We start from the raw sequence: 22646 nt of genomic DNA, 5'->3' as shown, positions 1-22646 counted from the left end.
ATTTTCTTCAAGCTAAAATTTCCAGTTATTACACAGTGAGGTGGAGTAGATAAAGAAGGTTTTAAGATTCAGAATGGTTAGAATCTTGGCTCTGCTACCTATCAGCTGTTTGACCTTGGGTGATTTATTTCCCTTAATCTCTAAAATGGTAATAATTAACAGGCACTTTAAGGGAGATTGTGAGGCTTAAATGAGAATATAGGCAAAGCATTTTGTTTTGTAGTTAGTGAACACCAAAACCAATCTAGTGCCAGAAGGTCAGGTTCTTCCTTTTTATAGCACCCTGCCCCTATTAGGTGGTCAAATGTTTTTCAGATTGTTCCTGATTAGTAACTGTTTCTAGATTTAGTTTAAGATTTAAGTGATGCTGGTTCTTGTAACTGCTATTATTTGAGAATCAAGATTGAGAAGCGAGTTGTCAGGTAAACTATAGTGGTAAAATAATCAACAGACTATTTATTCCCAAGATATATTTGCCCACTTTTTCATTTCATACGTTCTGTAAAGTTTTTGTTGTTGTTGCTGTTGTTTTTAACATCAAGACCCTGGGTAACATTAACTTGTGTTTACATTTATTTTTCTGTCACTTATCACTGAGAGCATTCTTAATGAAGACTTTCTTCCAGGAGTTAATCAGGGCTAGGCAATTGAAGTTTTGCAGTTAAGGTCTGTGCTTAAATTGTTTTCCATCAATTTGTAAATATTTTTCTTAGAACCTTTTCCTCAAGCTATAGCTTCTTTTATCTTGAATTGGGTCAAATTCTTCCTTTCCAGAAATGTTTCTGATGTTTATTACCAGTCCCTTTTGCCACATTTCCCTCACTTTGGGAGGCCCCGCTTACTGTTGGCTTTTAGCCTTTGTGAGGACCGAGTTCTTACAGGTTTGTGTCCTGTATTCTTTCGTTAGCTCTACATGGTTTTACCCCTGAATGCTTAATTCAGCTCGGTTGAGCATCAGGTATATTTGTGGAATGCTGCTGCACCGATAGGGTGGGAACTAGTGAGGTTTGCTGTCATGGGGCTTACAATCAAAACGGGTGATGGAAAACAGTGAATGTGTTAAGTGTTAAATAACAAAAATACTTCAAGCATCAAGAAGGGGGAATTAAACTGCTGGAGCCTTCAGGAAGTGGGACCTGGAAAAGCAGAGAGAGGAGAAGGCGGCGAGATTTATTTCGTTATCCCTTATTAATAGATCAACTGGGAGGAGTCTTAAGAGTCACTTCTAATGCGCAGACGACTCTCGATTCGGAGGAGACAACCCCCTCCGCCCTATTTCGGGACGCCGGGTCACCAGCCACCAAAGGGTCTGCGTGCCGGCTGCTGGTCTCTCACGCAGTCGCCGCGCCGGCTTTTCCTTCGAGTCCAGCTGGTCCTTGGAGCCCTAGCGGGGAGCCGGTCCACCAGACCAGTCCCCACCGTGCCCCGGGCTGGCGCCCGCCCAGCCGACTCTCCCTTCGACGCAGGCACCTGCCTGGCCGCCCCGCTCGGCGGGGTCCTGAGGCGCCTCGGGGAAGCGCGGCGATTGGCTGCGGCTCGGGGCTGGTGCTCGGCTGCAGCGCCGCTTGACAACCGCAGTGTGTGAGAGGCTGAGCGGACGGTCGCCGGCCCGGGAGGGGGAGACGGGAGGACGGACAGGCTGAAGAGCTGATGGATTGACGCGCGGGCGGCTGGAGGCAGGACTGACGCCGAGCCCAGACCGCCGCCCTCACACTCCCTTTCCAGCCCAGAGCCCGCCGCTTGGGGGCCTCGTCCTCCGGCCTCCGCGCCGCTTTCTCCTCCGCGGTTTCTCCGGGCTCGTCCCGGAGCCCTCAGGTTAGCGACTTCGGGAGGCGGAGGCGGGGTCGGGCCGCGCTGCACACCTCGGGTTGCCATGGTCACCCGTCACCGCCTGTCACCACTTGACAGGGCTGCGACCATGGCGACCCCCAAGGGCGGCGTTCGCGGCCCCGGAGAAGGGTCTTGGGTAGGCTTGGGTGCTGACTGGGTGGCGACTGGGGTCGTGGGTGAGGCCCCGGCGCCGACGGATGGGGGCCAGGCCCCGACGGGAAGCCGCCGCTCCTGAACCACACCTTTCTCTCGCTGCCAACCCGGCTCCGGGGGCCGAGCGACGGCCCTCGCCCTGGCACCGCCCGCCCCTGAGCAGTAAGCCAGCGCAGGGTTGGTGCCCACCTCGCTGCTGCTGCGGGGCGGGAGGGCGGCTGACTGCGCTGATTCTTCCTTCCTCGCCCCTCTGCCGAGCCCGAGCGACAGCCGAGGGACGCGCTCGCGTCCCTTTCTGGGCACGCCTTGGCCGGGAGGAGGGGAGAGTGCTGCGGGGCTGGGGCAGCCCCGCGGGGGCCGGGTTTGGCCTTTCTGACGTCAGTGGTCAGTGGCAGCAGGGCTTTGGGGGTCTGGGCGGGGTCGGGGAGGGGGACAGCGACTAGATTTGGAACTCGGGTTGGACCGGTGTCCCGGGGGCGTCTGCGTAGGAGACACGGGAACGGGAGCTTGTAGAACTCTTAGGGTTAAGCCGCTTTCTTATGTAGGGGAGAAAGAGATTGGGGCTGCAGCTCTGGGGCGAGGCCTTGAGCGAAAGGGGCGGGGGCAGGCAGGGGCGGCCTTTGACCAGCATTTGATTTTTTTCTCTTCTGTACCCAGAGGTGCAGTCAGTAACCACGCATGGTATCTGAGCAGAGCATTTTTGGCAACTTGGTTCCCTCTGCATAATGAAGGGAGAAGTCTTTGTTCCACCCACATTCATAGGTTGTGATCCTAACATTTATTTCCCTCCCTTTGCTGCGGACTTCTTAGAATGCTTCAAGAAGTTAATGGCACAGAGATTAACATGTAGGCTTTAATATGCTATAAACCTTTACTTCATAGTAAACCCAAGTAGAATTTTGTCTCCAGTGTTGGCATGTGTTGCCTTGAAATTTTACTAGAAAGGAGAAACGCCTAAGAGCCCATTTTCCTTTATATGACATATTCTTTGGTCTCGTTTAGGAGGAAAATGTAATGAACAGTTTTATCTTAGGTTTCAGTGGGTAGATTGCTTCCACACAGGAAAGAAAAATTTTAGTGACCAACCAATTAAGCCATAACAGTATATTGTTAGGGGAAAAACACACACACACAAACACTTGAATTTGATGCCATTATGGATATGTAATTTTTTTGTGAAGGAATTTTAACCTGTTTTCTTCCCACCCTCCTACTTCCTAATTCTTGTCTTTTTCTTTTCTTTTTCTTTTTTAAAGCCAGTACTAGGAATGTATCATAAGAGAGCAGGGGTACTATCTTATGTTCCTAGTTACATAATTGTGTTCAGCCTCTTTTTCTGTTTGTGAAATCGAGTTTATCAGTTAGTTACTTACTAAATAGTGTGTGATATGCTTTGATATATGCTGCAAAATAAGTATGAAAAGATGCAGTTTTCCTCAGTAGCTCAGTAAGCTGGAAATCAGATTTCTAGGATTTAAGTTTCCCTTTGCTACTGATTGCAGTCTTGGAAGAGCTACTTACCCTACTATTGACTTAATTTCCAGATGATAGTACTTGCTATTGTATTAGTCTGGGAATGAGCTCTGAAGTTGAACAAAATAAAGTATTTGAAAGCACTTTGGAAAAAAATTTAAGGCATCTGTTGATTACCTTTTAACAGAATGGCGCACTGACATGGCTAATTAAAATTTTCTTTATGATCTATTTAGCATTTCTAGGTCCAGGACCTTATTTCTTACAGTGGCCTTAAAAGGGCTCATGGAAACTATTAAGATGTGTCTTTACTCCTTGGCAGAGGTTCTTTATTACTGTGGTGACATGGAGAAAAGGGTGTTTCCTCCCTATATGTGGGTCAGGATTGCTTTCCTGCTTTCAGTAGGGTGTTCTCATATTTTAGAAAATAAGGCTATGGCCAATAACTCTTACTTGAGTTTCATTTGGTGTTAAATAATCCTCAGTGTGCATCATTGGTTCTTGAATAAACAAGAAATAGCTTACTTTATCCCCCTGGCCTTTGCTTTTGAAATAGGAGTATTAGCGATAAGCTGCAATGTGCCAAGAGATAAATCTGTTGTCACAGAACATGGCACACACTAATGGAGCTGTCATCAATTTCACTTGAAGAGTTGGATAAAAAATAGTGTTTTTATATTAAACAGAAGATATATGGAGAATGTAATATTCACACTAATTTCTAGGTAAAATTCAAAGACTTCAAAGAAATTTTATGCTTATGGGCTCTGTGGGGATGGGTTCAGTTTCTTCTGTCCTTATGGAGAAAAGTTTAAGAAGCATTGCCTTAGACTTACTCAGCTAATAAATGACAAATCACTACATAGGACAGGAAATAAGTTGAATTCCGTTTTCTAAAACTTTGACATTAGCCTCAAGATTACTTGAATCCTAACTATCTTCTCTTTGTTTTCACCCCTGTATGTGTTAGAATGTTACAGTGGAAAGGTCACAGGATTTTAGACCCGGTCATCCCATTCTTGCTTCTGCACTTTTTGCAGTGTGACCTTAGACAAGTAACTAACGTCTCAGAGTATTAGTGTAATCATCTGTAAAATGAAACTGGAGAGTTGTGAGTGTTATATAGGTGATGGATGGGAGTATTTAGCACAGGATCTGACATAGTGGATGCACAATAAATGTTAGTACCTTTTCCCTTCCCATCTCTGCATGTTAGGATACTAACAATCCTTCAGACCCATTCTTAGCAAGATACCTCAGAACTTCCATGGCATTTTATTTGTAATTTTTTATGATACTCTTTACTTTATATTTTATGTATATTATTTTTATACAGAAGACTTTAATCCAGGTCTTCAGGTTATAAATCCAGTGCTGACCCATGTCTGAGAATACTTTTTTTTTTTGCCATTTAATTTTGAGACCATTACATTGAATAGCCGAAGCTTACATATTTCAGCTGATTTTTCTTCCTTTTTATTTTGAGTTTGTTTTTGTTTGTGTAAAAAGATACCTTACAAAACACCACACCCTCCCTTAGAAGCCCTTGTTTTGTGTTTTATCTTCTTGTTCACCATAGTAACTCAACCATTGTATCCCAGGGATGCAGCATCGTACCAGCACATAATAGACACAAGTATTTTTAAATGAATACTTACTTCAAACGTGTTACCACAAGTAGGAGTCTCTCCATGTGGCATCTTTAACATAATTGATCTAATCAGGATTCCCAGTGTTTCAAAATTACACCTAAAATTTTTTTAAAAAACAAGGTAAACTTTTTCCAGAGTAAATTTTTATACTTTATCTGTAGCACAGTAGCTCTTCCATAGCATGTTATTAGCAACCCTAAGGACAATGCCCTTACCTTATGAGTTCTAAAGGGGATAAATTTATATTGCACCAATCACATGCTTGCCACTCTACTAGGAGGTTGATCTCATTTCACAAGTCAACACTATTTTATAGAGAAACAGTACTACATGAAAAAGGACATAAAATTTTTATACTATTTACAGTTGATATATTTGATTTAAATAATGAATTCTGTGAAATGAATGAGTTTCTATGATTAAGTGCCATGTTTTGTGACTTTTGTTGATCTATTGAAAAAGAAAATGGAACTTACATAAAATCTGTGAGAAAGCTTTATAGAACTCAGCTAAAATTGGTGCCTTAATGTCCATTTTGGTTTAACATTTTTTCCTGTTTATTTATCTATTTTCTTCCAGTTTTATTGAGATACCATTGACATATAGCACTGGGTAAGTTTAAGGTGTACAGCATAATAATTTGACTTACATACATTATGAAATAATTATCACAACAAGTTTAGTAAACATCCATCATCTCATATAGATACAAAATTTAAAAAATAGAAAAAAATATTTTCCCTTGTGATGAGAACTCTTAGGATATAATCTCAACAACTTTCCTGTATAATATACAGCAGTGTTAATTATTTTTATCATGTAGTGCATTACATTCCTAGTACTTGTTTATCTTATAACTGGAAGTTTGTACCTTTTGACAGCCTTCATCCAGTTCTCCCTTCCCCTGCTCCTTACCTCTGGTAACCACAAATCTGGTCTCTTTTTTCTATGAGTTTGTTTGTTTTTGAAGTATAATTGAAGTATAATTATTGAAGACTATGTTAGTTCCTGTTATATAACATAGTGATTTGATATTTCTATACATTTCAAAATGATCACCATGATAAGTCTAGTTACAATATGTCACCCTACAAAGATACTACATAGTTATTGACTATATTCCCCACACTATACATTTTATACCCATGACTCATTTATTTCAGAACTGGAAATTTACCTCTTAATTTCCCTCACCTATTTCTTTTCTCCCCCAACACCCTTCCCCTCTGGCAACCACCTGTTTGTTCTCTATGTATAACTGTTTCTGTTTTTTAGATTCCACATATAAGTGAAATCATACAGTATTTACCTCTCTCTGTCTGACTTATTTCACTTAGCATAATATCCTGTAGGTCCATCCATGACAAGACTTCATTCTTTTTTATGGCTGAGTAATATTCCATTGTGCGTATATATATATGTGTGTGTGTGTGTGTATATAAAAAAAATATATATATATATACACACACACACACACACACACCCCACATCTTCTTTCTCAGTTCATCTACTGATGGGCACTTAGGTTGCTTCCATATCTTGGCTTTTGTAAATAATGCTGCAGTGAACATAGGGGTGCACATATCTTTTCTAATTAATGTCTTCGTTTTCTTCAGATAAATATCCAGGAGTGGAATTACTGGGTCCTATGGTAGTTCTATTTTTAATTTTTTGAGGACTCTCTGTACTGTTTTCCATAGTGGCTGTACCAATTTACATTCTCACCTACAGTCCACGAGGGTTCCGTGTTCTCCACATCCTCACCAGTACTTGTTATTTGTTGTCTTTTTCAATAATAGCCATTCTGACATGTGTGAGGTAATATCTCATTGTGGTTTTGATTTGTATTTCCCTGATGATTAGTGATGTTGAACATCTTTTCATGTGCCTGTTGGCCATCTGTATGTCTTTGGAAAAATGTCTGTTCAGATTCTCTGCCCATTTTTTAATCAGGAATCAGGTTGTTTGTTTTTTGATGTTGAGATGTATGAGTTCTTTGCATATTTTGGATATTAACACCTTACTGTATATATTGTTTGCAAATTTTTGTAAATTTTGCTTTTTTGTTGTTTACATTATTTTGAGAGCTTGGAAATAGAATTGGGTTGGTCTTCTTTCCAACTTTAGGAAAAGCTTTTGAAATGAAATTCTGGGAAGTGCAAAAAACAGTATCTCACAACTAGATGATGTAAAGCAACTTTAGGTGTCTAGGTGTGTTCACTGTATAGTACCCACATAATGGGAATTGTTAATTTCACTGTGTACAGTTGTTGACCAGACCATACCTGGAGTATTGTGTTCTATTTCAGATGCTTTAAAGAGAGAGATTAACAAATGTTCAGAGGAGAATGACTAGAATTGTAGGGGATCTGGAAGGTATGTGAAGAATGGTTGAAGGAAGTAGGGAAACAGACCTGATGATTGTCAGATTCAAATGTGTAAAAGTTTTTAACGTAACAGATTTTTATTATGCTGACCCAAAGACATACTTAGATGAAAGTAGATTTTAATTCAATATTGGAAAACAAAACAAAATGCCTTTTTATACTTGAGAAAAAATTAAAGGAATTCTGTATTATCTATTGCTGTGTAACAAATTACCCCAAAACTAAGTGGCTTAAAATAGCAAATATTTATCTCACTGTTTCTGAGGGTCCCAACATCCCAGCTGGGAGCCTCTGATTTTAGGTCTCTCTTGAGGTTGCAGTCAAGTTTTTTACAGGGGCTGTGGTCTCACCTGAAAACTCGACTTGGGGATGATGTCCTTCCAATCTCAGTGACCTGGACCTCTGTTCCTTGTTGGACTGAGGGCTTCCACTCTTCATAGGCTGTTGACTGAAGGCTTCCTTCAGTTCTTTGTTACTTGGACCTTTCCACAAGGTTGCCTCATGACATGGCAGCTGGCTTCCCCCAGAGTGAGCAGTCTGAGAGAGGGCACATGCCTGCCCTCAGGATGGATGCTACCATCTCTTTATAAATCTTGGAAATGACATCCCAGGACTTCCACTCTGCACTTGGGTACAAGTGAGTCAGTAAATCCAGTCCACACTCAAGGGCCAGGGACTACAAAATGATGTAAAAACACTAGTAGTCTTATTGGTGACCGCCTTAGAGACTGTCTTCCATAGGTGCCTTGGGGGTTATAGAAATTTTCTGTTGTTGGAGGCATTTATGTAGAGGTTGGCAGACCATCTCTCAGAGTTAAGTGTTCAGATATTCTGTACTAAATTAGAGAGTGGACAGAGGTACCTTCCAACTCAATTCTATGATAAGTTTATAAATGCTAAGGAAGTAGAAAAGCTAAGGATGGAAAACTTTAATGGGTAATTATATAGTATGTACTCTGTTGTACTTCCTTCTATAGTTAATACTTGTATAATTTGTGTTATTTTTAGTTCGTTTTCAAGTTTTTGTGACTCTTGGTTCAGTACATTTTCTTATGTTTCTGAATGTACCTCTATATAATAAATATAGTCCTATACTTACCGACAAACCATTTTTTATGTAGTTCAGTTTTGAAGCATACTCAAATATCTTAAGTTCTACTTTTCTCGTTGAAAACAAAAAAGCGTGGCAGTAAAAAAAGAACATAAAGGATAATTTTAATCTATTTTACAAAGCACTGTTTTGGTACCTTGGCTTTAGGTGTGACAGAAAACTATACTAGCGATTTCATCATATAATGAAAGGTTAAATTGTGTTCTTAGATAAAGCATACCTTTTACCACAGATAAGGTAAAAACACACAAACAAATAAGCAAATAAATAAAGAATACTATATGAATTTATATGAATATTCACTTTGATCTTAGTTGATGTAGCATTAACTTGTGATTAGAGTCTAAAATTAAAATTTTTGGTACAAATATTAATCTTAAAACAATTCTACATTTCTTATTTACATGTGTTTTTATAGGTTGAAATTTTGCTTAATAAACATTTGAATGTTTACCATAAGCTGCTGTGATAATTTAAGGAATAAACTATTTAAAACTCCTTTGGGACTTATCTGGTGGCGCAGTGGTTAAGAATCCACCTGCCAGTGCAGGGGACAAGGGTTCGAGCCCTGGTCAGGGAAGATCCCACATGCCATGGAGCAACTGAGCCTGTGCGCCACAACTACTGAGCCTGCAGTCTAGAGCCCGCGAGCCACAACTCCTGAAGCCCGCATGCCTAGAGCCCGTGCTCCGCAACCAGAGAAGCCACCGCAATGAGAAACCCGCGCACCACAACAAAGAGTAGCCCCCACTTGCCGCAACTAGAGAAAGACCACGCGCAACAACGAAGACCCAATGCAGCCAATAAATAAATAAATAAATAAAAGAACATCCTTTATCTTAAAAAAAAAATTAAGTGTGGTTTATCAAGTAGGGTTAGGAAGTATATTTTATTGGACCTGGAGAGATCTTTTAAAATAAAAAATAATCTTTAATTTCATTTTAGTTTCTGACACAGTTGAGCTAATAATTTTGTCTCTCTAGCTAAAACGGTATGTTTAAAAGTCTGATTAGATTGTTATTAATGTAGACTTCTAGCTTGTTTACCCACCCTATTAACATTGTTTAATAGAAAAATAATTTGAAGAATCATAGAACTATGGACCTCTGTTGGAATAATTTTTATATATTATTTCAGTAAAATGAAGGTTTTTCATTTTAGCATATTTAGATGACTCTATCCATTTTATGTTTTTCCTTGTTTTTGTAAAGTATTGATGCCCTTCCCTTTCTTGGGAATCAGTGTGATACAGTAGGAAGAGCTTTAGAATCTGGTCAACTTATGGTTCCGATCTTGTTCTAGGGTTTTAACCTTTGTCTACTGTATTTTCTTCCTTCCTTCCTTCCTTCTGTCCCTTCCTATTTCTATCTCTCTGTCTCTCTTTGCCTCTCCTCTATGTCTGTTATTTCTTTTACTCTTTCACAGTCAGAAATTCTAATTTTCATTGTTACAAAGCTTAGGATATGAATTGGGGAGGAGGAGGCAATTTCTTGCCTGTCTATCAAGATAAGACAGCCCAGATGTTTAAGGAACTAATGAAAAGTTGATCTAAAAGTTAATCTAAATATATATATTTTTTCCTCCTCTTTGCCCCTTTGTTTTGTTACACAATTAAATAGGTTCCCTCAGGTACTTTTAAGAGATTTCCTGGATGGTGTTGACAGGGATGTTGATATCAGGATTTATGTCCTGCCACACTTCTGAAAGAAGTATTCAGCTGCTAGTGAGATGTTCAGCCTTAATATAAATACTAGGCTAATTTCTTAACCTTACAAAGCTTAGTATCTTCATCTGTAAAATGGGGATGAAATTGCCAATCTCGTAAGATTGTTATAAAGATCAATTAAACAATATAAGTAAAGATCCTAGAATAGTTTTTGTACCCAATAATTTTTGCATTGTAAATGTAGCAGTTAATCCTATCTTTGGGATTCTATTCTACCTGGTACCTTGATATAGAAGAGAACTTTTGAGATCTAATTCTATAATTTTTTTTCATTTTCACAGTTTTTTCTGTGTAAAATTAAAAATTCTATTTATATAAGAAATGTATGTATAAATGTACAAGTAATGCATGAATATATATTGATTGTAAACCATTCAGGTAATACAGATGATAAAGAGTAAAAAAACTCCCTTCAACCCCTTTCCCTTCCTAGTTCCCTGCCCTCTATCCAATCTCATTCCTCTCTTCAGAGGTAACCACTCTGAACAGTTTGATATGTATCCCTCCAGTTCTCTCTTTGTCATTTATTTAGACACAGAGATATTATGCCCTCCCTTTTAAAAAAGATAAATAGGCCTATTTATATTCATCCATTCAGCAAATATTTATTGATAGCTGTATTGTTCTGTGATGTGCCTTTTTATTGCTAAGGTACAGTAGATCTACATCACTGCATTAGTATTCTATAGTATGAATTTACCACAATTTAACAATTCTATTGATGAGAGCTCAGTTTATTTCTAGTTTTTGTCTATTACGAGCAAATCTTTAGGAACATCTTTGTATATGTATCTTTGTATATATTTGCAAGTATTTTTGCAGAATAGGTTCCTAGAAATAGAATTGGAATCGGTGAGTCAAAGAGTATATGCATTTAAAATTTTCATAGATGAAAATTTCATGCTGTCAAATTCTCTTTCAAAAAGTCTGTCCCAGGACTTCGCTGTTGGCACAGTGGTTAAGAATCTGCCTGCCAGTGCAGGGGACATGGGTTTAATCCCTGGTCTGGGGAGATCCCACATGCTGCCAAGCAACTAAGCCCGTGTGCCACAACTACTGAGCCTGTGCTCTAGAGCCTGCGAGCCATAACTGCTGAGCCTGCATGCCCCAACTGCTGAGCCCACGTGCTGCAACTACTGAAGTCTGTGTGCCTAGAGCCTGTGCTCTGCAATAAGAGAAGCCACCGCGATGAGAAGCCTGCGCACCACAATGAAGAGTAGCCCCTGCTCGCCGCATCTAGAGAAAGCCTGTGTGCAGCAACAAAGACCCAACTCAGGCAAAAAAAAAAAAAAAAGTCTGTCCCAATTTATATTCTTAACACAGCATATGAAGGGGCATTTACACTCTTGCCAACACTATATATTATCAGGTCTTTTTAATTTTTCCATAAATGGCATCTTTAATATTACTAGTGAAGTTGAACATCTTCTCATAAATTCTTTGGTTATTTGTAGTTCTGTGAATTGTCTGGAGTTTTTGCTTATTGTTCAGCTGGAATTTTGGGGGAGATACTGATTTGAAGATGCTATTTTTATGTTCTAGATGGTAATCACTTGCTGTTTATATGTATTGTATTTGGTCCTTGTTTGACCCTTGTCTTTTAACTTTATGGCAACTTCTGTTAAATGGAAGATTTACATTTTACATTTTTAGTGCCAAATTTAGCAATTTTTAAATTTTTCTGTTTTTAAAAAAAATAAATTTATTTATTTATTTTTATTTTTGGCTGTTTTGGGTCTTTGTTGCTGCACACGGGCTTTGTCTGGTTGTCGTGAGCGGGGGCTACTCTTCGTTGTGGTGCACAGGCTTCTCATTGTGGTGGCTTCTCTCGTTGTGGAGCGCAGGCTCTAGGCGCACCGGCTCTGTAGTTGTGGCGCATGGGCTTAGTTGCTCCGGGGCATGTGGGATCTTCCCGGACCAGGGCTCGAACCTGTTTGTTTCCCCTGCATTGGCAGGCGGATTCTTAACCACTGCGCCACCAGGGAAGTCCACCTTTTCTGGTTTTTATGTGACTCAGTTACACAGCCTGTGTCTGCCTGTCTTGTACATTTTTAGTACTTTAGTAATTAAATATGTTTTTAAAATACTTGTGGGTTCGAATATGCAAATAATTCAAATACTTTAATCTCATAAAGAAAGAGTGAAATAATATTTGAATCCGATCTGAGAAGAGGTCTCAGGTTATAAAAGAAATACAAATCACTCTGAAATGTTATTGCTTCATTATATACATAATGAATACATTATATTCATTATATTTCTAGTTCTTTCCAGTTTTTTGCAATTGGAAATTCATTACTTATGTTTCATGTATAGTATTTCAATTTTTTTGAATAGGTAATAATTGTACATGGTACAAAATTGACAAGGTACAAAAGGGTATATAGTGAAAAGTCTTCCATTTCTATTCTTTATTATCCAGTTTTCCCTCTTGGAGACAACCATTTTTATCAATTTCTTGTGTCTTTTTCTAGAGATATTTTATGTATATACACAACATATTGTTTATGTTAATTGATTCTTCTCTTTTTATAGCTATATAAAGCTGCACCTGCTTTAAACAATTTGTTCTTCACACCAAAAATCATTCACAGTTCCAGAAGGTAAATTAAAATAATTGATGAATAGAGAACAGCTGTCAGCAGTAAGAAGGGACACACACTGCATCCGTATTAGCCGATTAGCAGACGTGACAGAGCCTTGCAGTTAGAAGGGCTTTTCTTTTGTTTGTTTACTTAAATGATCTAAAACAAATCTCTTTTCTTTCTTCTTATTAAACTGACCTAAGGATCAGAGACTTCTGATTATTCCAGACTTGCTATTTCCCCCTAAGAATATATGCTTCCTGTTACTGAAATGTGAGTTAAAACAAATTATAAAAGTTGAAGGGAAATCATAGAAATTAGCTAAACTAACCCTCTTATTTTATGTATGAAGAAATTGAGGCCCATAGAAATTGTGACTTGCAATGTCACATTTATATTCCTGAAGGACCAGACATTTACAATTAAATGATCTGGCAGCAACATAAATTTTTGGAATGCTATTTTATTAAAGAGATAGCTAGCAAGTTTTTTCTCACTCTTTTTTTTTTCTTTTTTTTAAGGAAAAATTACCATAGTCTTATGTTGCAGTTTGATATTTTATGAAAAAGCTTCATAGTACTTCATTTCTTTATCTGCATTTTTGCCTGTAAACTGGAATGGTAAAGGACTATTGTTCAGCGTTAGGCACTCTGTAATTCTTGGAAGGTTAAAGAAAGTGGTGTTTATTGTTTAGGATGGAGATGGGGATTAATGGAGCCTTTTTATGCACTTTTTTCTTGACTATAAAATATTTAGTGGCTGTGCCTTAATTCCCTTAATCTTATGCTTCTGAATCGTTCTCAGCCTTAAGCTTCTGAATCATTCTTAGCCTTGTGCATTTTTCTTCCTTTCTAATCTGTATTATAAGTAAGTAGAAGAAGAACCTCATTGCAAAGGAACATTTAAATATCTATTTATATTTGGCTAGAAAGCTACCACTGATATATTTTTCATGAAACTTTTTCCGTATCTATGTATAGAAATATACATAGAAGTCAATATATTTCTATTACCATTCTTTTTTTTCTTATCTATTGTTAACATTTTACCTTTAATCTTAGATTTCTAAAAATAATTTTATTTTTTGCCCTCTAATACATTCTTCTAATCTTGATTCACTAAGATAGTAATCAGCAGGAGTCCATATAGAGATGCCATCTGGAATTTAGTTTCTGTAGGTGTTAATTGTATATTAGTACTAAAATACTAACCACTTTCCAGCTGGTTTCCAGATATATTTATTTTTAAAGAAAACTCTTGTTTTCTTACCTCACTTAGTCCAGATATTGAATATAAGTAAACATTTATTTCTTAAAGGAAAATTCATAGCGTTCATGTTTCTGTGATTTTTTTCCTACAGTAAATCTATCATTTCATATGGAAATACTGAAACACTCTGATTCCTCCTCCCCCATTTTGTTTTCTGTTTTTAGTGGAATACACTTTATTGTTCGTCCTATATAAATTGTGCCTGATGAGTAATTGTTCACATGTACCATGGGCTGGCAGGTCTACCTAAGATGTTATCAAGGCTGATTTTGGCTAAATAGGTTAAAGGGCCAGAGCTTTATCCTTTTGAATGGCTTTTTTTTTTTTTTTGGCTGCATCACGTGGCTTGTGGGATCTTAGTTCCCTGACCAGGGATCGAACCCATGTCTTCGTCAGTGAAAGCACAGTGTCCTAACCACTGGACTGCCAGGGAATTCCCTTGAATAGCTTTTAGAACAGTTGCAAACAAAAACATCTACTCTGTACTTTTTTAGAGACATTTCTTCATTAATTTTTTTGCTTCTTAAGTTAATAAGTGTTAATTTATGAACACTTATTATATACTGTACATCTCATTAAAAAATAATTTTAGTGGTTCCTAAGCTAGTTAAATCTTACTGATTTGCAGTCCCCCTGAGGGGAGGGGAAGAGGCATTTATTATTGAATTCTACTCCTCTGAATTAGCAAAAAATTCTAGCTTTGTAGTGATTAATAGTTCAAGGAGATTAAAGAATGTTCATGAATCATGCTTTTATGTTATGTTTAAAAATATATACATATCTAATTTCTAAATTACATAGCTAGGATTTTGGGAGCCTCTACAAATGTTTCAGTAACACAGGGTGGGTTAGAAAAGAATAATTCTAAGATATAGTCATTATGTTATGTGTCTATGTTTTATGTTGTATCCAGCAACAGTAAAGTTGATAAGAGTTAAAATTCTGGGTTGGGTGATTAAAATATCATACTTTTCTACTGGGAATTCTACAGTATAGAATTAAAACTTATCTTTTTAAATGAATTTTTTAAAACCCTGAATAATTCTAGGGTAATTAAGATACATTTTTTGTATCTATTCAAAATCTAGATATAAAGTCAGTGTAAAATATGTATTTGTAAGAATATACTACTCATTTTTCTCTTAGGCTTTATTGATCAGAAATGATGGCAGCATGAAACTTGTGGGACTATTGCCATAGATTCGTAGTAACTCCAGAGTTACTTAGTATTAGACTGAATGTTGAATAATATGAGGCCTATAAAATGTTTAATATCATTGGATGTATTGAACATTAGAAAATTATAGAACATTAGAAAATTATGTATTGAACATTGGATGTATTGAATCATTAGAAAATTAGTCTCAGTTCTGTATTAAGTAGTGTGATTGGTATATGGTGATTTAAGTGAAGTGCCCTCTAAGATTCGAGGGGAGTTTACAATTATTTTTTCTGAGAGTTAAATTAGCAAAAGCCATTCTTTTCTAGTAAGAATTATCTGAAGATTTGGGGAATGCTCAAATTGCTAATCTCAGAGACAGTTCTGAAATATGATCAGAATTTATTGAATGGAAATATCATTAATTTTATTGTACAAAGTCTTTTGGACAAAGTCTATGAACAGAAGGGTGGTCAGCTCAGAAGATAGCAAAGGGAAACCCAAAGCATGAGGAATTGGGTGGCTGGCCTGTTGGGGGAGACAGATTTGTGAGTTTGTTTCCTGAGGTAGGCATGTCCTTATTGTGGAGATGGATGTATGAGATTAGCTTAGTCTGATGTCATTAAATATTTGAATCATAATTATTTTTCCATGCTCTGTCCCTTGTTTACTCTATCACCTCCACCTAAGAGAGAAAATGTATTCATCTGATGAACATTCTAGTCTGCTAGATGTTTGTACTTCTCATTATGAAGAAATATATTGTCAAAATAGTAGACAAAAAATAAACCCATGTGCATACATGCATATGTTTATGTTTCTGTGAATTTGGTTAAAGATAGGTCCTGTGAGAAGATAATTGGTCCTGTGAGAAAGATACGCTTACAGTCTGTTTCATCTGATGAGGTTTGTTTGCAGCTAGTCCGCTTAGCTTGGTAGTCATTTGTACTGCTCTGAGCGTGAACATTTGAAAACTGCAACAACTTAGGCCATTTAACTTGTGTGGCCTCATCTTTAAAATGAGAATGTTGATCTAATGATCTTCAGAATTCCTCCTGGTTCTAATTCTTGATGAATTAACCTGTGTGCTCAATTGTATCACTGCAGACTTACAGGTGAGAGAAGGGATTTGAGAGAGCTGAAATATCACTGATGTTTGGGTTGGTAGTACCAATATGACTTAAAGTTGCACATTTTAACCAACCTTGTTTTGTTTGGTTCCAAAGTATAGGGTACAACATTTTACGTGTTGCTGCTACACTCTGTAAGTTTCTTAAGGACAGAGCCAGTGTGTCCTGACTATGGGACAGTGTCTATCACAGAGAAAAGACAGTAACTGCTTATTGAATGAGTGTATAGGGCATAGCTAAACATGGTTTGGTTATTAGTGACTTTTAAAAATATTCTTTATTATGGCAAATTTTAAACATATGTAGGAGTAGAGAAAATAATATTGTCTTAGTTCATTTGGGTTGCTATAACGGAATACCATAGACTAGGTGGTTTATTTATAGAAGAAATTTATTGCTCACAGTTCTGCAATAGATGCTGGAAGTCTGAGGTAAGGGTGCTAGCATAGTTCCGTTCTGGTGAGAGCCCTCTTCCCGGTTGCAGACTGCTGACTTCACATTTTATCCTCACAGACAGGGTTGAACTAGCTTTCTGGGGTCTCTTTTATTTTTTATGATTATATTATTTTCTTTCTTTCTTTTTTTTTTTTTTAGTAAGAGCGCAAGGGCCGCGAGCGGCCGGTAACCCTGGCCCACCCCACGCGCCGAGGGTGGCGAAGGACCCGGCCGCGGACGCGCTCGGCGGCACACGTGTGCCGCCGCCGTTCCAGCCCCCACGGCCACCCGGGAAAGGGGCCCACGGGGCCGCCCTGCGACGTCCGCCGCCTCTCGGTCCGCACCCACCTCCCCTTTTCCCCGTCCCAGCCCGTGGGCGAGGCCCACGGCGGGGTGGGGAGGAGGCGCGGCGCGCCGAGGCCGGGGGGCGCCACGAGGGGCGTCCCCTTCCCTCTCGCCCCTCTTTTCCTCCGGTGGGGCTGGCGCCTCCCCCGACCGACCGGGATGGGCGGTCCGGGAACATGCGCGCCGAGACCCGCCGCCGCTCCCATCGCGCGGACGGTGGGCAGCCACCGAGGGTGGGCCGAGGACGCCGCCCGCGGGGTGCTGCGTGGGGGAGTCCGGAGAGCGAGGGAGGGAGGAAGGAAGAAACGGGCGCCGAGCACCCCCGGGCCCCGCCGCCGCCGCAGTGGCGGCAGCGGGAGCGACAAACCCTTGTGTCGAGGGCTGACTTTCAATAGATCGCAGTGTATGATTATTATTAAAAAAATTTTTTTTATTTGGCCAAGCTGCGCGGCATGTGAGATCTTAGTTCCCCGACCCAGGGATCGAACCTGTGCCCCCTGCAGTGGAAGCACAGCGTCTTAACCACTGGACTGCCAGGGAAGTCCCTGTGGTCTCTTTTGTACGGGCACTAATCCCAATCATGAGGGCTCTGCCCTCATTACCTAATCACCTCCCAAAGCCCCCACCTCCTAATACCATCACTTTAGGGGTTAGGATTTCAACATAGGAATTTTGGGAGGACACCAACATTTAGACCATAGCAAATATAATGAACCTCCATTTACTCATTATCCTACTTTAATGGTCGTGATTATTGTTTTATCTTTACTTCCTCCCACATGCTGCTTCTTGTATTATTTTGAAGCAAATCACAAACTTCATATCAATCTGTAATTCCAGTGTGTATCTCTCAAAGATTAGGACTTAAAATCATAGCCATTCCTATATCAAACCTTGAAGAATGACTTGGTTTTGACAAATATTACATTAGTTTCACTTAGAATAACTGTATTAAATATTTTCAAGAAACTTGTTATGTGTAGTTTCCAGATAGTTAATAATGGTTAGAAATAATAGAACTAATTTTTGTTTTTGTTTTGTTTAATATTTAGGTTATCAACATGACGGCTGAAGAAACAGTGAATGTAAAAGAGGTTGAAGTCATTAAGCTAATTTTAGACTTCTTGAATTCAAAGAAGCTTCACATTAGTATGTTGGCCCTTGAGAAGGAAAGTGGAGTCATAAATGGCCTATTTTCAGATGATATGCTTTTCCTGAGGTATGATTTCATTAGCACTGTGAGGTTTGTAGCTCATTCCAAGAAATGTTAAGTATTAATAATAGGTACAGTATAGATAGACCTTTGTAATCATGAAAAGACAAAGTATAGTTTTTTAAATGTTTATTTTTATAAAGAACGTTTACAAAACAAAGTTTTCTGTAGAATGTTTTCAGGAGTAAGATCCAGAGATTCATTAAAAAGAGTCACAACTCTCTTGTGTTTGTGGCATCATCATAAAAGATATTTGATTAAGAAATCAGAGACTCTGTAAAGTTAAAAAAAATATTTCTGAAATACCTTTTTTTATGCTATAGAAGTAAAACATACTCGTTATATAAACATACTCTTTGTAGAAAATATAGAAAAATAAAGAAGAAAAATCAGCCCACCATCCACACATACTACTGATAATTTTCTGTGCATATTGAAAAAAAACCAATTTCGTCGCATTTAGAATTTTGTATCCTGCTTTATCCATTAACATTATAGGAATTCTCTATGTGATTACAAATTTATGCTTTGAAAATTTTCGATTTACTTAATTTCCTAATGATTCCCCTATTTTTAGACAATTAAATTGTTTGCAATTTTTCTAAATACATGTTCTACTGAGCATCTTTCATACATGTGACTATTTCTGTATCTTGAATTATTTCCTTAAAACAAGATTCTTGGAAGTGGAATTACAGAGCAAAAGGGAGTTAACATGTTTGCCAAAATGGAAGCTAAATATATCCTTCCTTGAATTGGATGGAAAAAGAAAAACCCAAATTTCCATGCAGAAATGTATTCTGTGCTTATGTGATACCAAATGTCCTTGATAAGGAGTACAGATTCTTGGATATGTAGCATTTTGTGACTAGGAAAGCCTTAAGAAATGAAATGTTTCTAACTCATGAAGAAGGAACTTTTTAAAAAGCTTTATTATATTAGGAGAGTTTATTTAAACTCATTGCACTTCCCTGTATTTGATATTATGAATGTCATTCAGCCCCAGGGAGCTTAGTCAACGATATAGTCAGGAACCAGTACTGAGGCAGTATTCTTTGGGCTCTGTCATTGCTACTTCTGGAATTCAGCAGTGGCTCTCAGATATCCCCCTGCAGAAACCTGATGGTTTGTTATGAAGTTTTACTGGTCTTAGGTGAAATTACAGGGTAGTAAGTTTCTCATTAAACTAAATGTATTCATCTTAAAGGGCTGCTGGCCTTTGAAATTGTGTCCTTCCTACTTTTGAGATATTAAAATGTCCCTTTAGGGCTTCCCTGGTGGCGCAGTGGTTAAGAATCCGCCTGCCAATGCAGGGGACACGGGTTCCAGCCCTGGTCCGGGAAGATCCCACATGCCACGGAGCAACTAAGCCCGTGCGCCACAACTACTGAGGCTGCGCTCCAGAGCCCGTGAGCCACAACTCCTGAAGCCCGTGCGCTTAGAGCCAGTGCTCTGCAACAAGAGAAGCCACCGCAATGAGAAGCCTGCGCACCGCAACAAAAGAGTAGGCCCCACTCACCGTAACTAGAGAAAGCCTGTGCACAGCAACAAAGACACAATGCAGCCAAAAATCAATAAATAAAATAAATAAATTTTTAAAAAACCTTTAAAAAATAAAATAAAATAAAATAAAATGTCCCTTTATAAAATGATTATGATACATGTTGTGATTGCTTTTTATTAATATTCATTCTTTGTGGAATCAAAAGTTGGCAATCCTGTGTAGATCTTCCTGCCTATTTTTAAATTTTCTGTTGTAAAAAAGCATAGATAGGGAAATTACTTTTATAAAAGAAGAACAGTAATCTGAATGCCTTATAACTTTTAGAAGTTCCCATAGACTACTTAAGTAGGATGAAATATGATATTATTCATTACTATTTTCATTCTCAGAATATAAACTCTAGTGTTAAATGCCTCAAAGAAGTTGAATTCACAGTTTAGAGCAGGGTTTTCAACCTCAGTACTGTTAACATTTTGGGCCAGATGGTTCTTTGCTGTGAGTGTGGGGGTTTTCCTGTGCATTGTAGGGTGTTTAGCAGCACTTCTGACCTATACCCTGAAGATGCCAGTTGCACCCTAGTTGTGACAACCAAAAATGTCCCCAGACAGTGCCAGATTTCTCCAGGGGGCAAAACTGCACCCAGCTGAGAACCAATGACTTAGTGAGACTGGAACATACCAACACACTGGCCCCTAAATAATACAGAATAACTTTAAACTATAAGATTAGTGGGGAAATAAACTTTTAGACTTAGTTCAATGTTTTTACATAGGTAAAAAAAACATATTTTAGAATGAGGAGTGGGTGCAGATTCACAAATTCTTCTCAAATAGTATATGTTGTTACAAATAAGTTGTGAAAAAGTTTATTATAGTGGTTGAGAAACCAAGTAAAATGTTATTCTCAATACCTGCTTTGTGAAGTTCTAATGCTATCTTGTCATCTCTTCTGCTTTTAATTAGTGTAACACAAATCTGATAGCATGTGTGGATTTTTCTTTATGTAGGCAGCTAATCCTTGATGGTCAATGGGATGAAGTTCTTCAGTTCATTCAGCCTCTAGAATGTATGGAAAAATTTGACAAAAAAAGGTAAGATTTCATCTGAAATTTTTAGTGTCTTATCATTGGTAGAAGTTGAGCAAAACAAAACAATAAACAAAAATTTAAAAACAAGACTTTTAGCTTTCCTAGCAAATAGTACACTCAATCCCATTGAGTTGGAGCACTTCTCGAGGACAGCTTGCGTGTACTTCAATTAGTTGAACATCTGATATATAAACCCCTTAGTCAACAGTGTGTATATATAAAACATCACAAGGGCCATGTCTGAAGCAGTTGTTTCTTCATGATAGTACAAAGAATTTAAAGATGTCATTCCATTGTTTCCTGGCCTCCATTATTTCTGACAAACAATTATCCTTAATTCTCTTGTATGTAATGTTTCTTTTTTTTCTTTTTATTCTTCTTCTACTGGCTACCTTCAAGATTTTCTCCTTGTCATTGGTTTTCAGCAGTTTGATTTTGATGTGCCTAAGTGATTTATTTGTATTTTTTCCTGCTTGGGGTTTGCTGAGCTTTTTGGATCTATAAGTTTATGTCTTTCATCAAGTTTGGGAAGTTTTTGGCAGTTATATCTTCAAACATTTTTTCTGCCCCTTTTTCTTCTTCTAAGTATACAACATTAGACAGATTGATATTGTTCCACAGTTTTGAGGCTTTGTTCCTTTTTTAAAAAAACATTTTTTCTGTGTATTCTTCAGTCTGGATTATTCCTGTTGATTTACCTTCAATGTTTATTGACACTTTCTTCAGTTATTAGCAATCTGCTCATAAACAATGAATTTTTCATTTCAGATATTGTACTTTTTGGTTGCAGAATTTACTTTTATTTATCATTTTTCTCTGAGATATTCCTATCTGTTTGTTCATTGTGACTGTACTTCCCAATAAGCCCTTGAACATATTTTTAGTAACTGCTTGTTCACTAATAGTCCTTATTTGCTAATTCCAACTTTTAGGTTATATCAGGCTCAGTTTCTATTGATTGAGTTTTCTCTTAACTATGAGTCACTCTTTTTTCACATCTAGTCATTTTTTAATGTATTTTGCACATTGGGATTCATTGTTGAAACTCTGGATTTCTGTTATCTTCCTTTGGAAGGTATTGATTTTTATTCATGCAGGGAGTTTACTTTGTTGTACTTCAGAATGCAAACTCTGTCCCTCACCTATTGGACACCAGATGAAATCTCTGCTCAGTTATTTAGCCTTCAATCTGTTGCTTTCCCTGGGCTCTTTGGAGTCTCCCTTGCATCTTCAGTTTTAGGGATGACCAAGGATTTAGGCACAGTTTATACAGTAGATTTTGGTGTATTTTTCATTGTGGTTTCCTCTTTTTTTGGATCCTCCTACCCTGCCCACCACTTTTCAGCTGTTCTGGCAGCTGAACTTCTCAAAAGCCTGACTTCTCCAAAGCCTGTAAAACTGCAGCTTTCTGCCTGAGTTCTAGCTCACACTGTGTGGACTGGGGATTGCCCTCAGCTGGAAGGCCTTATACCCTTCAGCCTCACCCCCTAAAGTTCCCTTTTTCAAGGATTGACTTCACTCTAGCTATGCCAGTTTTTTTTTTTTTTTTATTCAGTGCTTTCAAATATTTTTTATATTTAATCTAGG

The 22646-nt window shown here is 38.3% G+C and overlaps 1 protein-coding gene across 1 annotated transcript in view; it reads left to right on the top strand.

The window, feature by feature from the left end:
• The first annotated feature begins 1553 nt into the window (after positions 1-1553).
• Positions 1554-22646, top strand: part of WDR47 (WD repeat domain 47) — a 54267-nt gene continuing 33174 nt past the window's right edge. The window contains exons 1-3 of the mRNA XM_059927110.1: positions 1554-1815; positions 18308-18474; positions 20979-21062. Coding sequence (XP_059783093.1) covers positions 18317-18474; positions 20979-21062 — 242 coding nt within the window. The 5' untranslated portion in view covers positions 1554-1815; positions 18308-18316. The remainder of the gene's footprint in view (positions 1816-18307; positions 18475-20978; positions 21063-22646) is intronic.

Source organism: Balaenoptera ricei, chromosome 1 (genome assembly GCF_028023285.1).
Source record: "Balaenoptera ricei isolate mBalRic1 chromosome 1, mBalRic1.hap2, whole genome shotgun sequence".
In the NCBI taxonomy this organism is placed as follows: domain Eukaryota; kingdom Metazoa; phylum Chordata; class Mammalia; order Artiodactyla; family Balaenopteridae; genus Balaenoptera; species Balaenoptera ricei.
The sequence above is the reverse complement of the archived record's forward strand: the minus strand, read 5'-3'. Positions and strand labels throughout refer to the sequence as shown.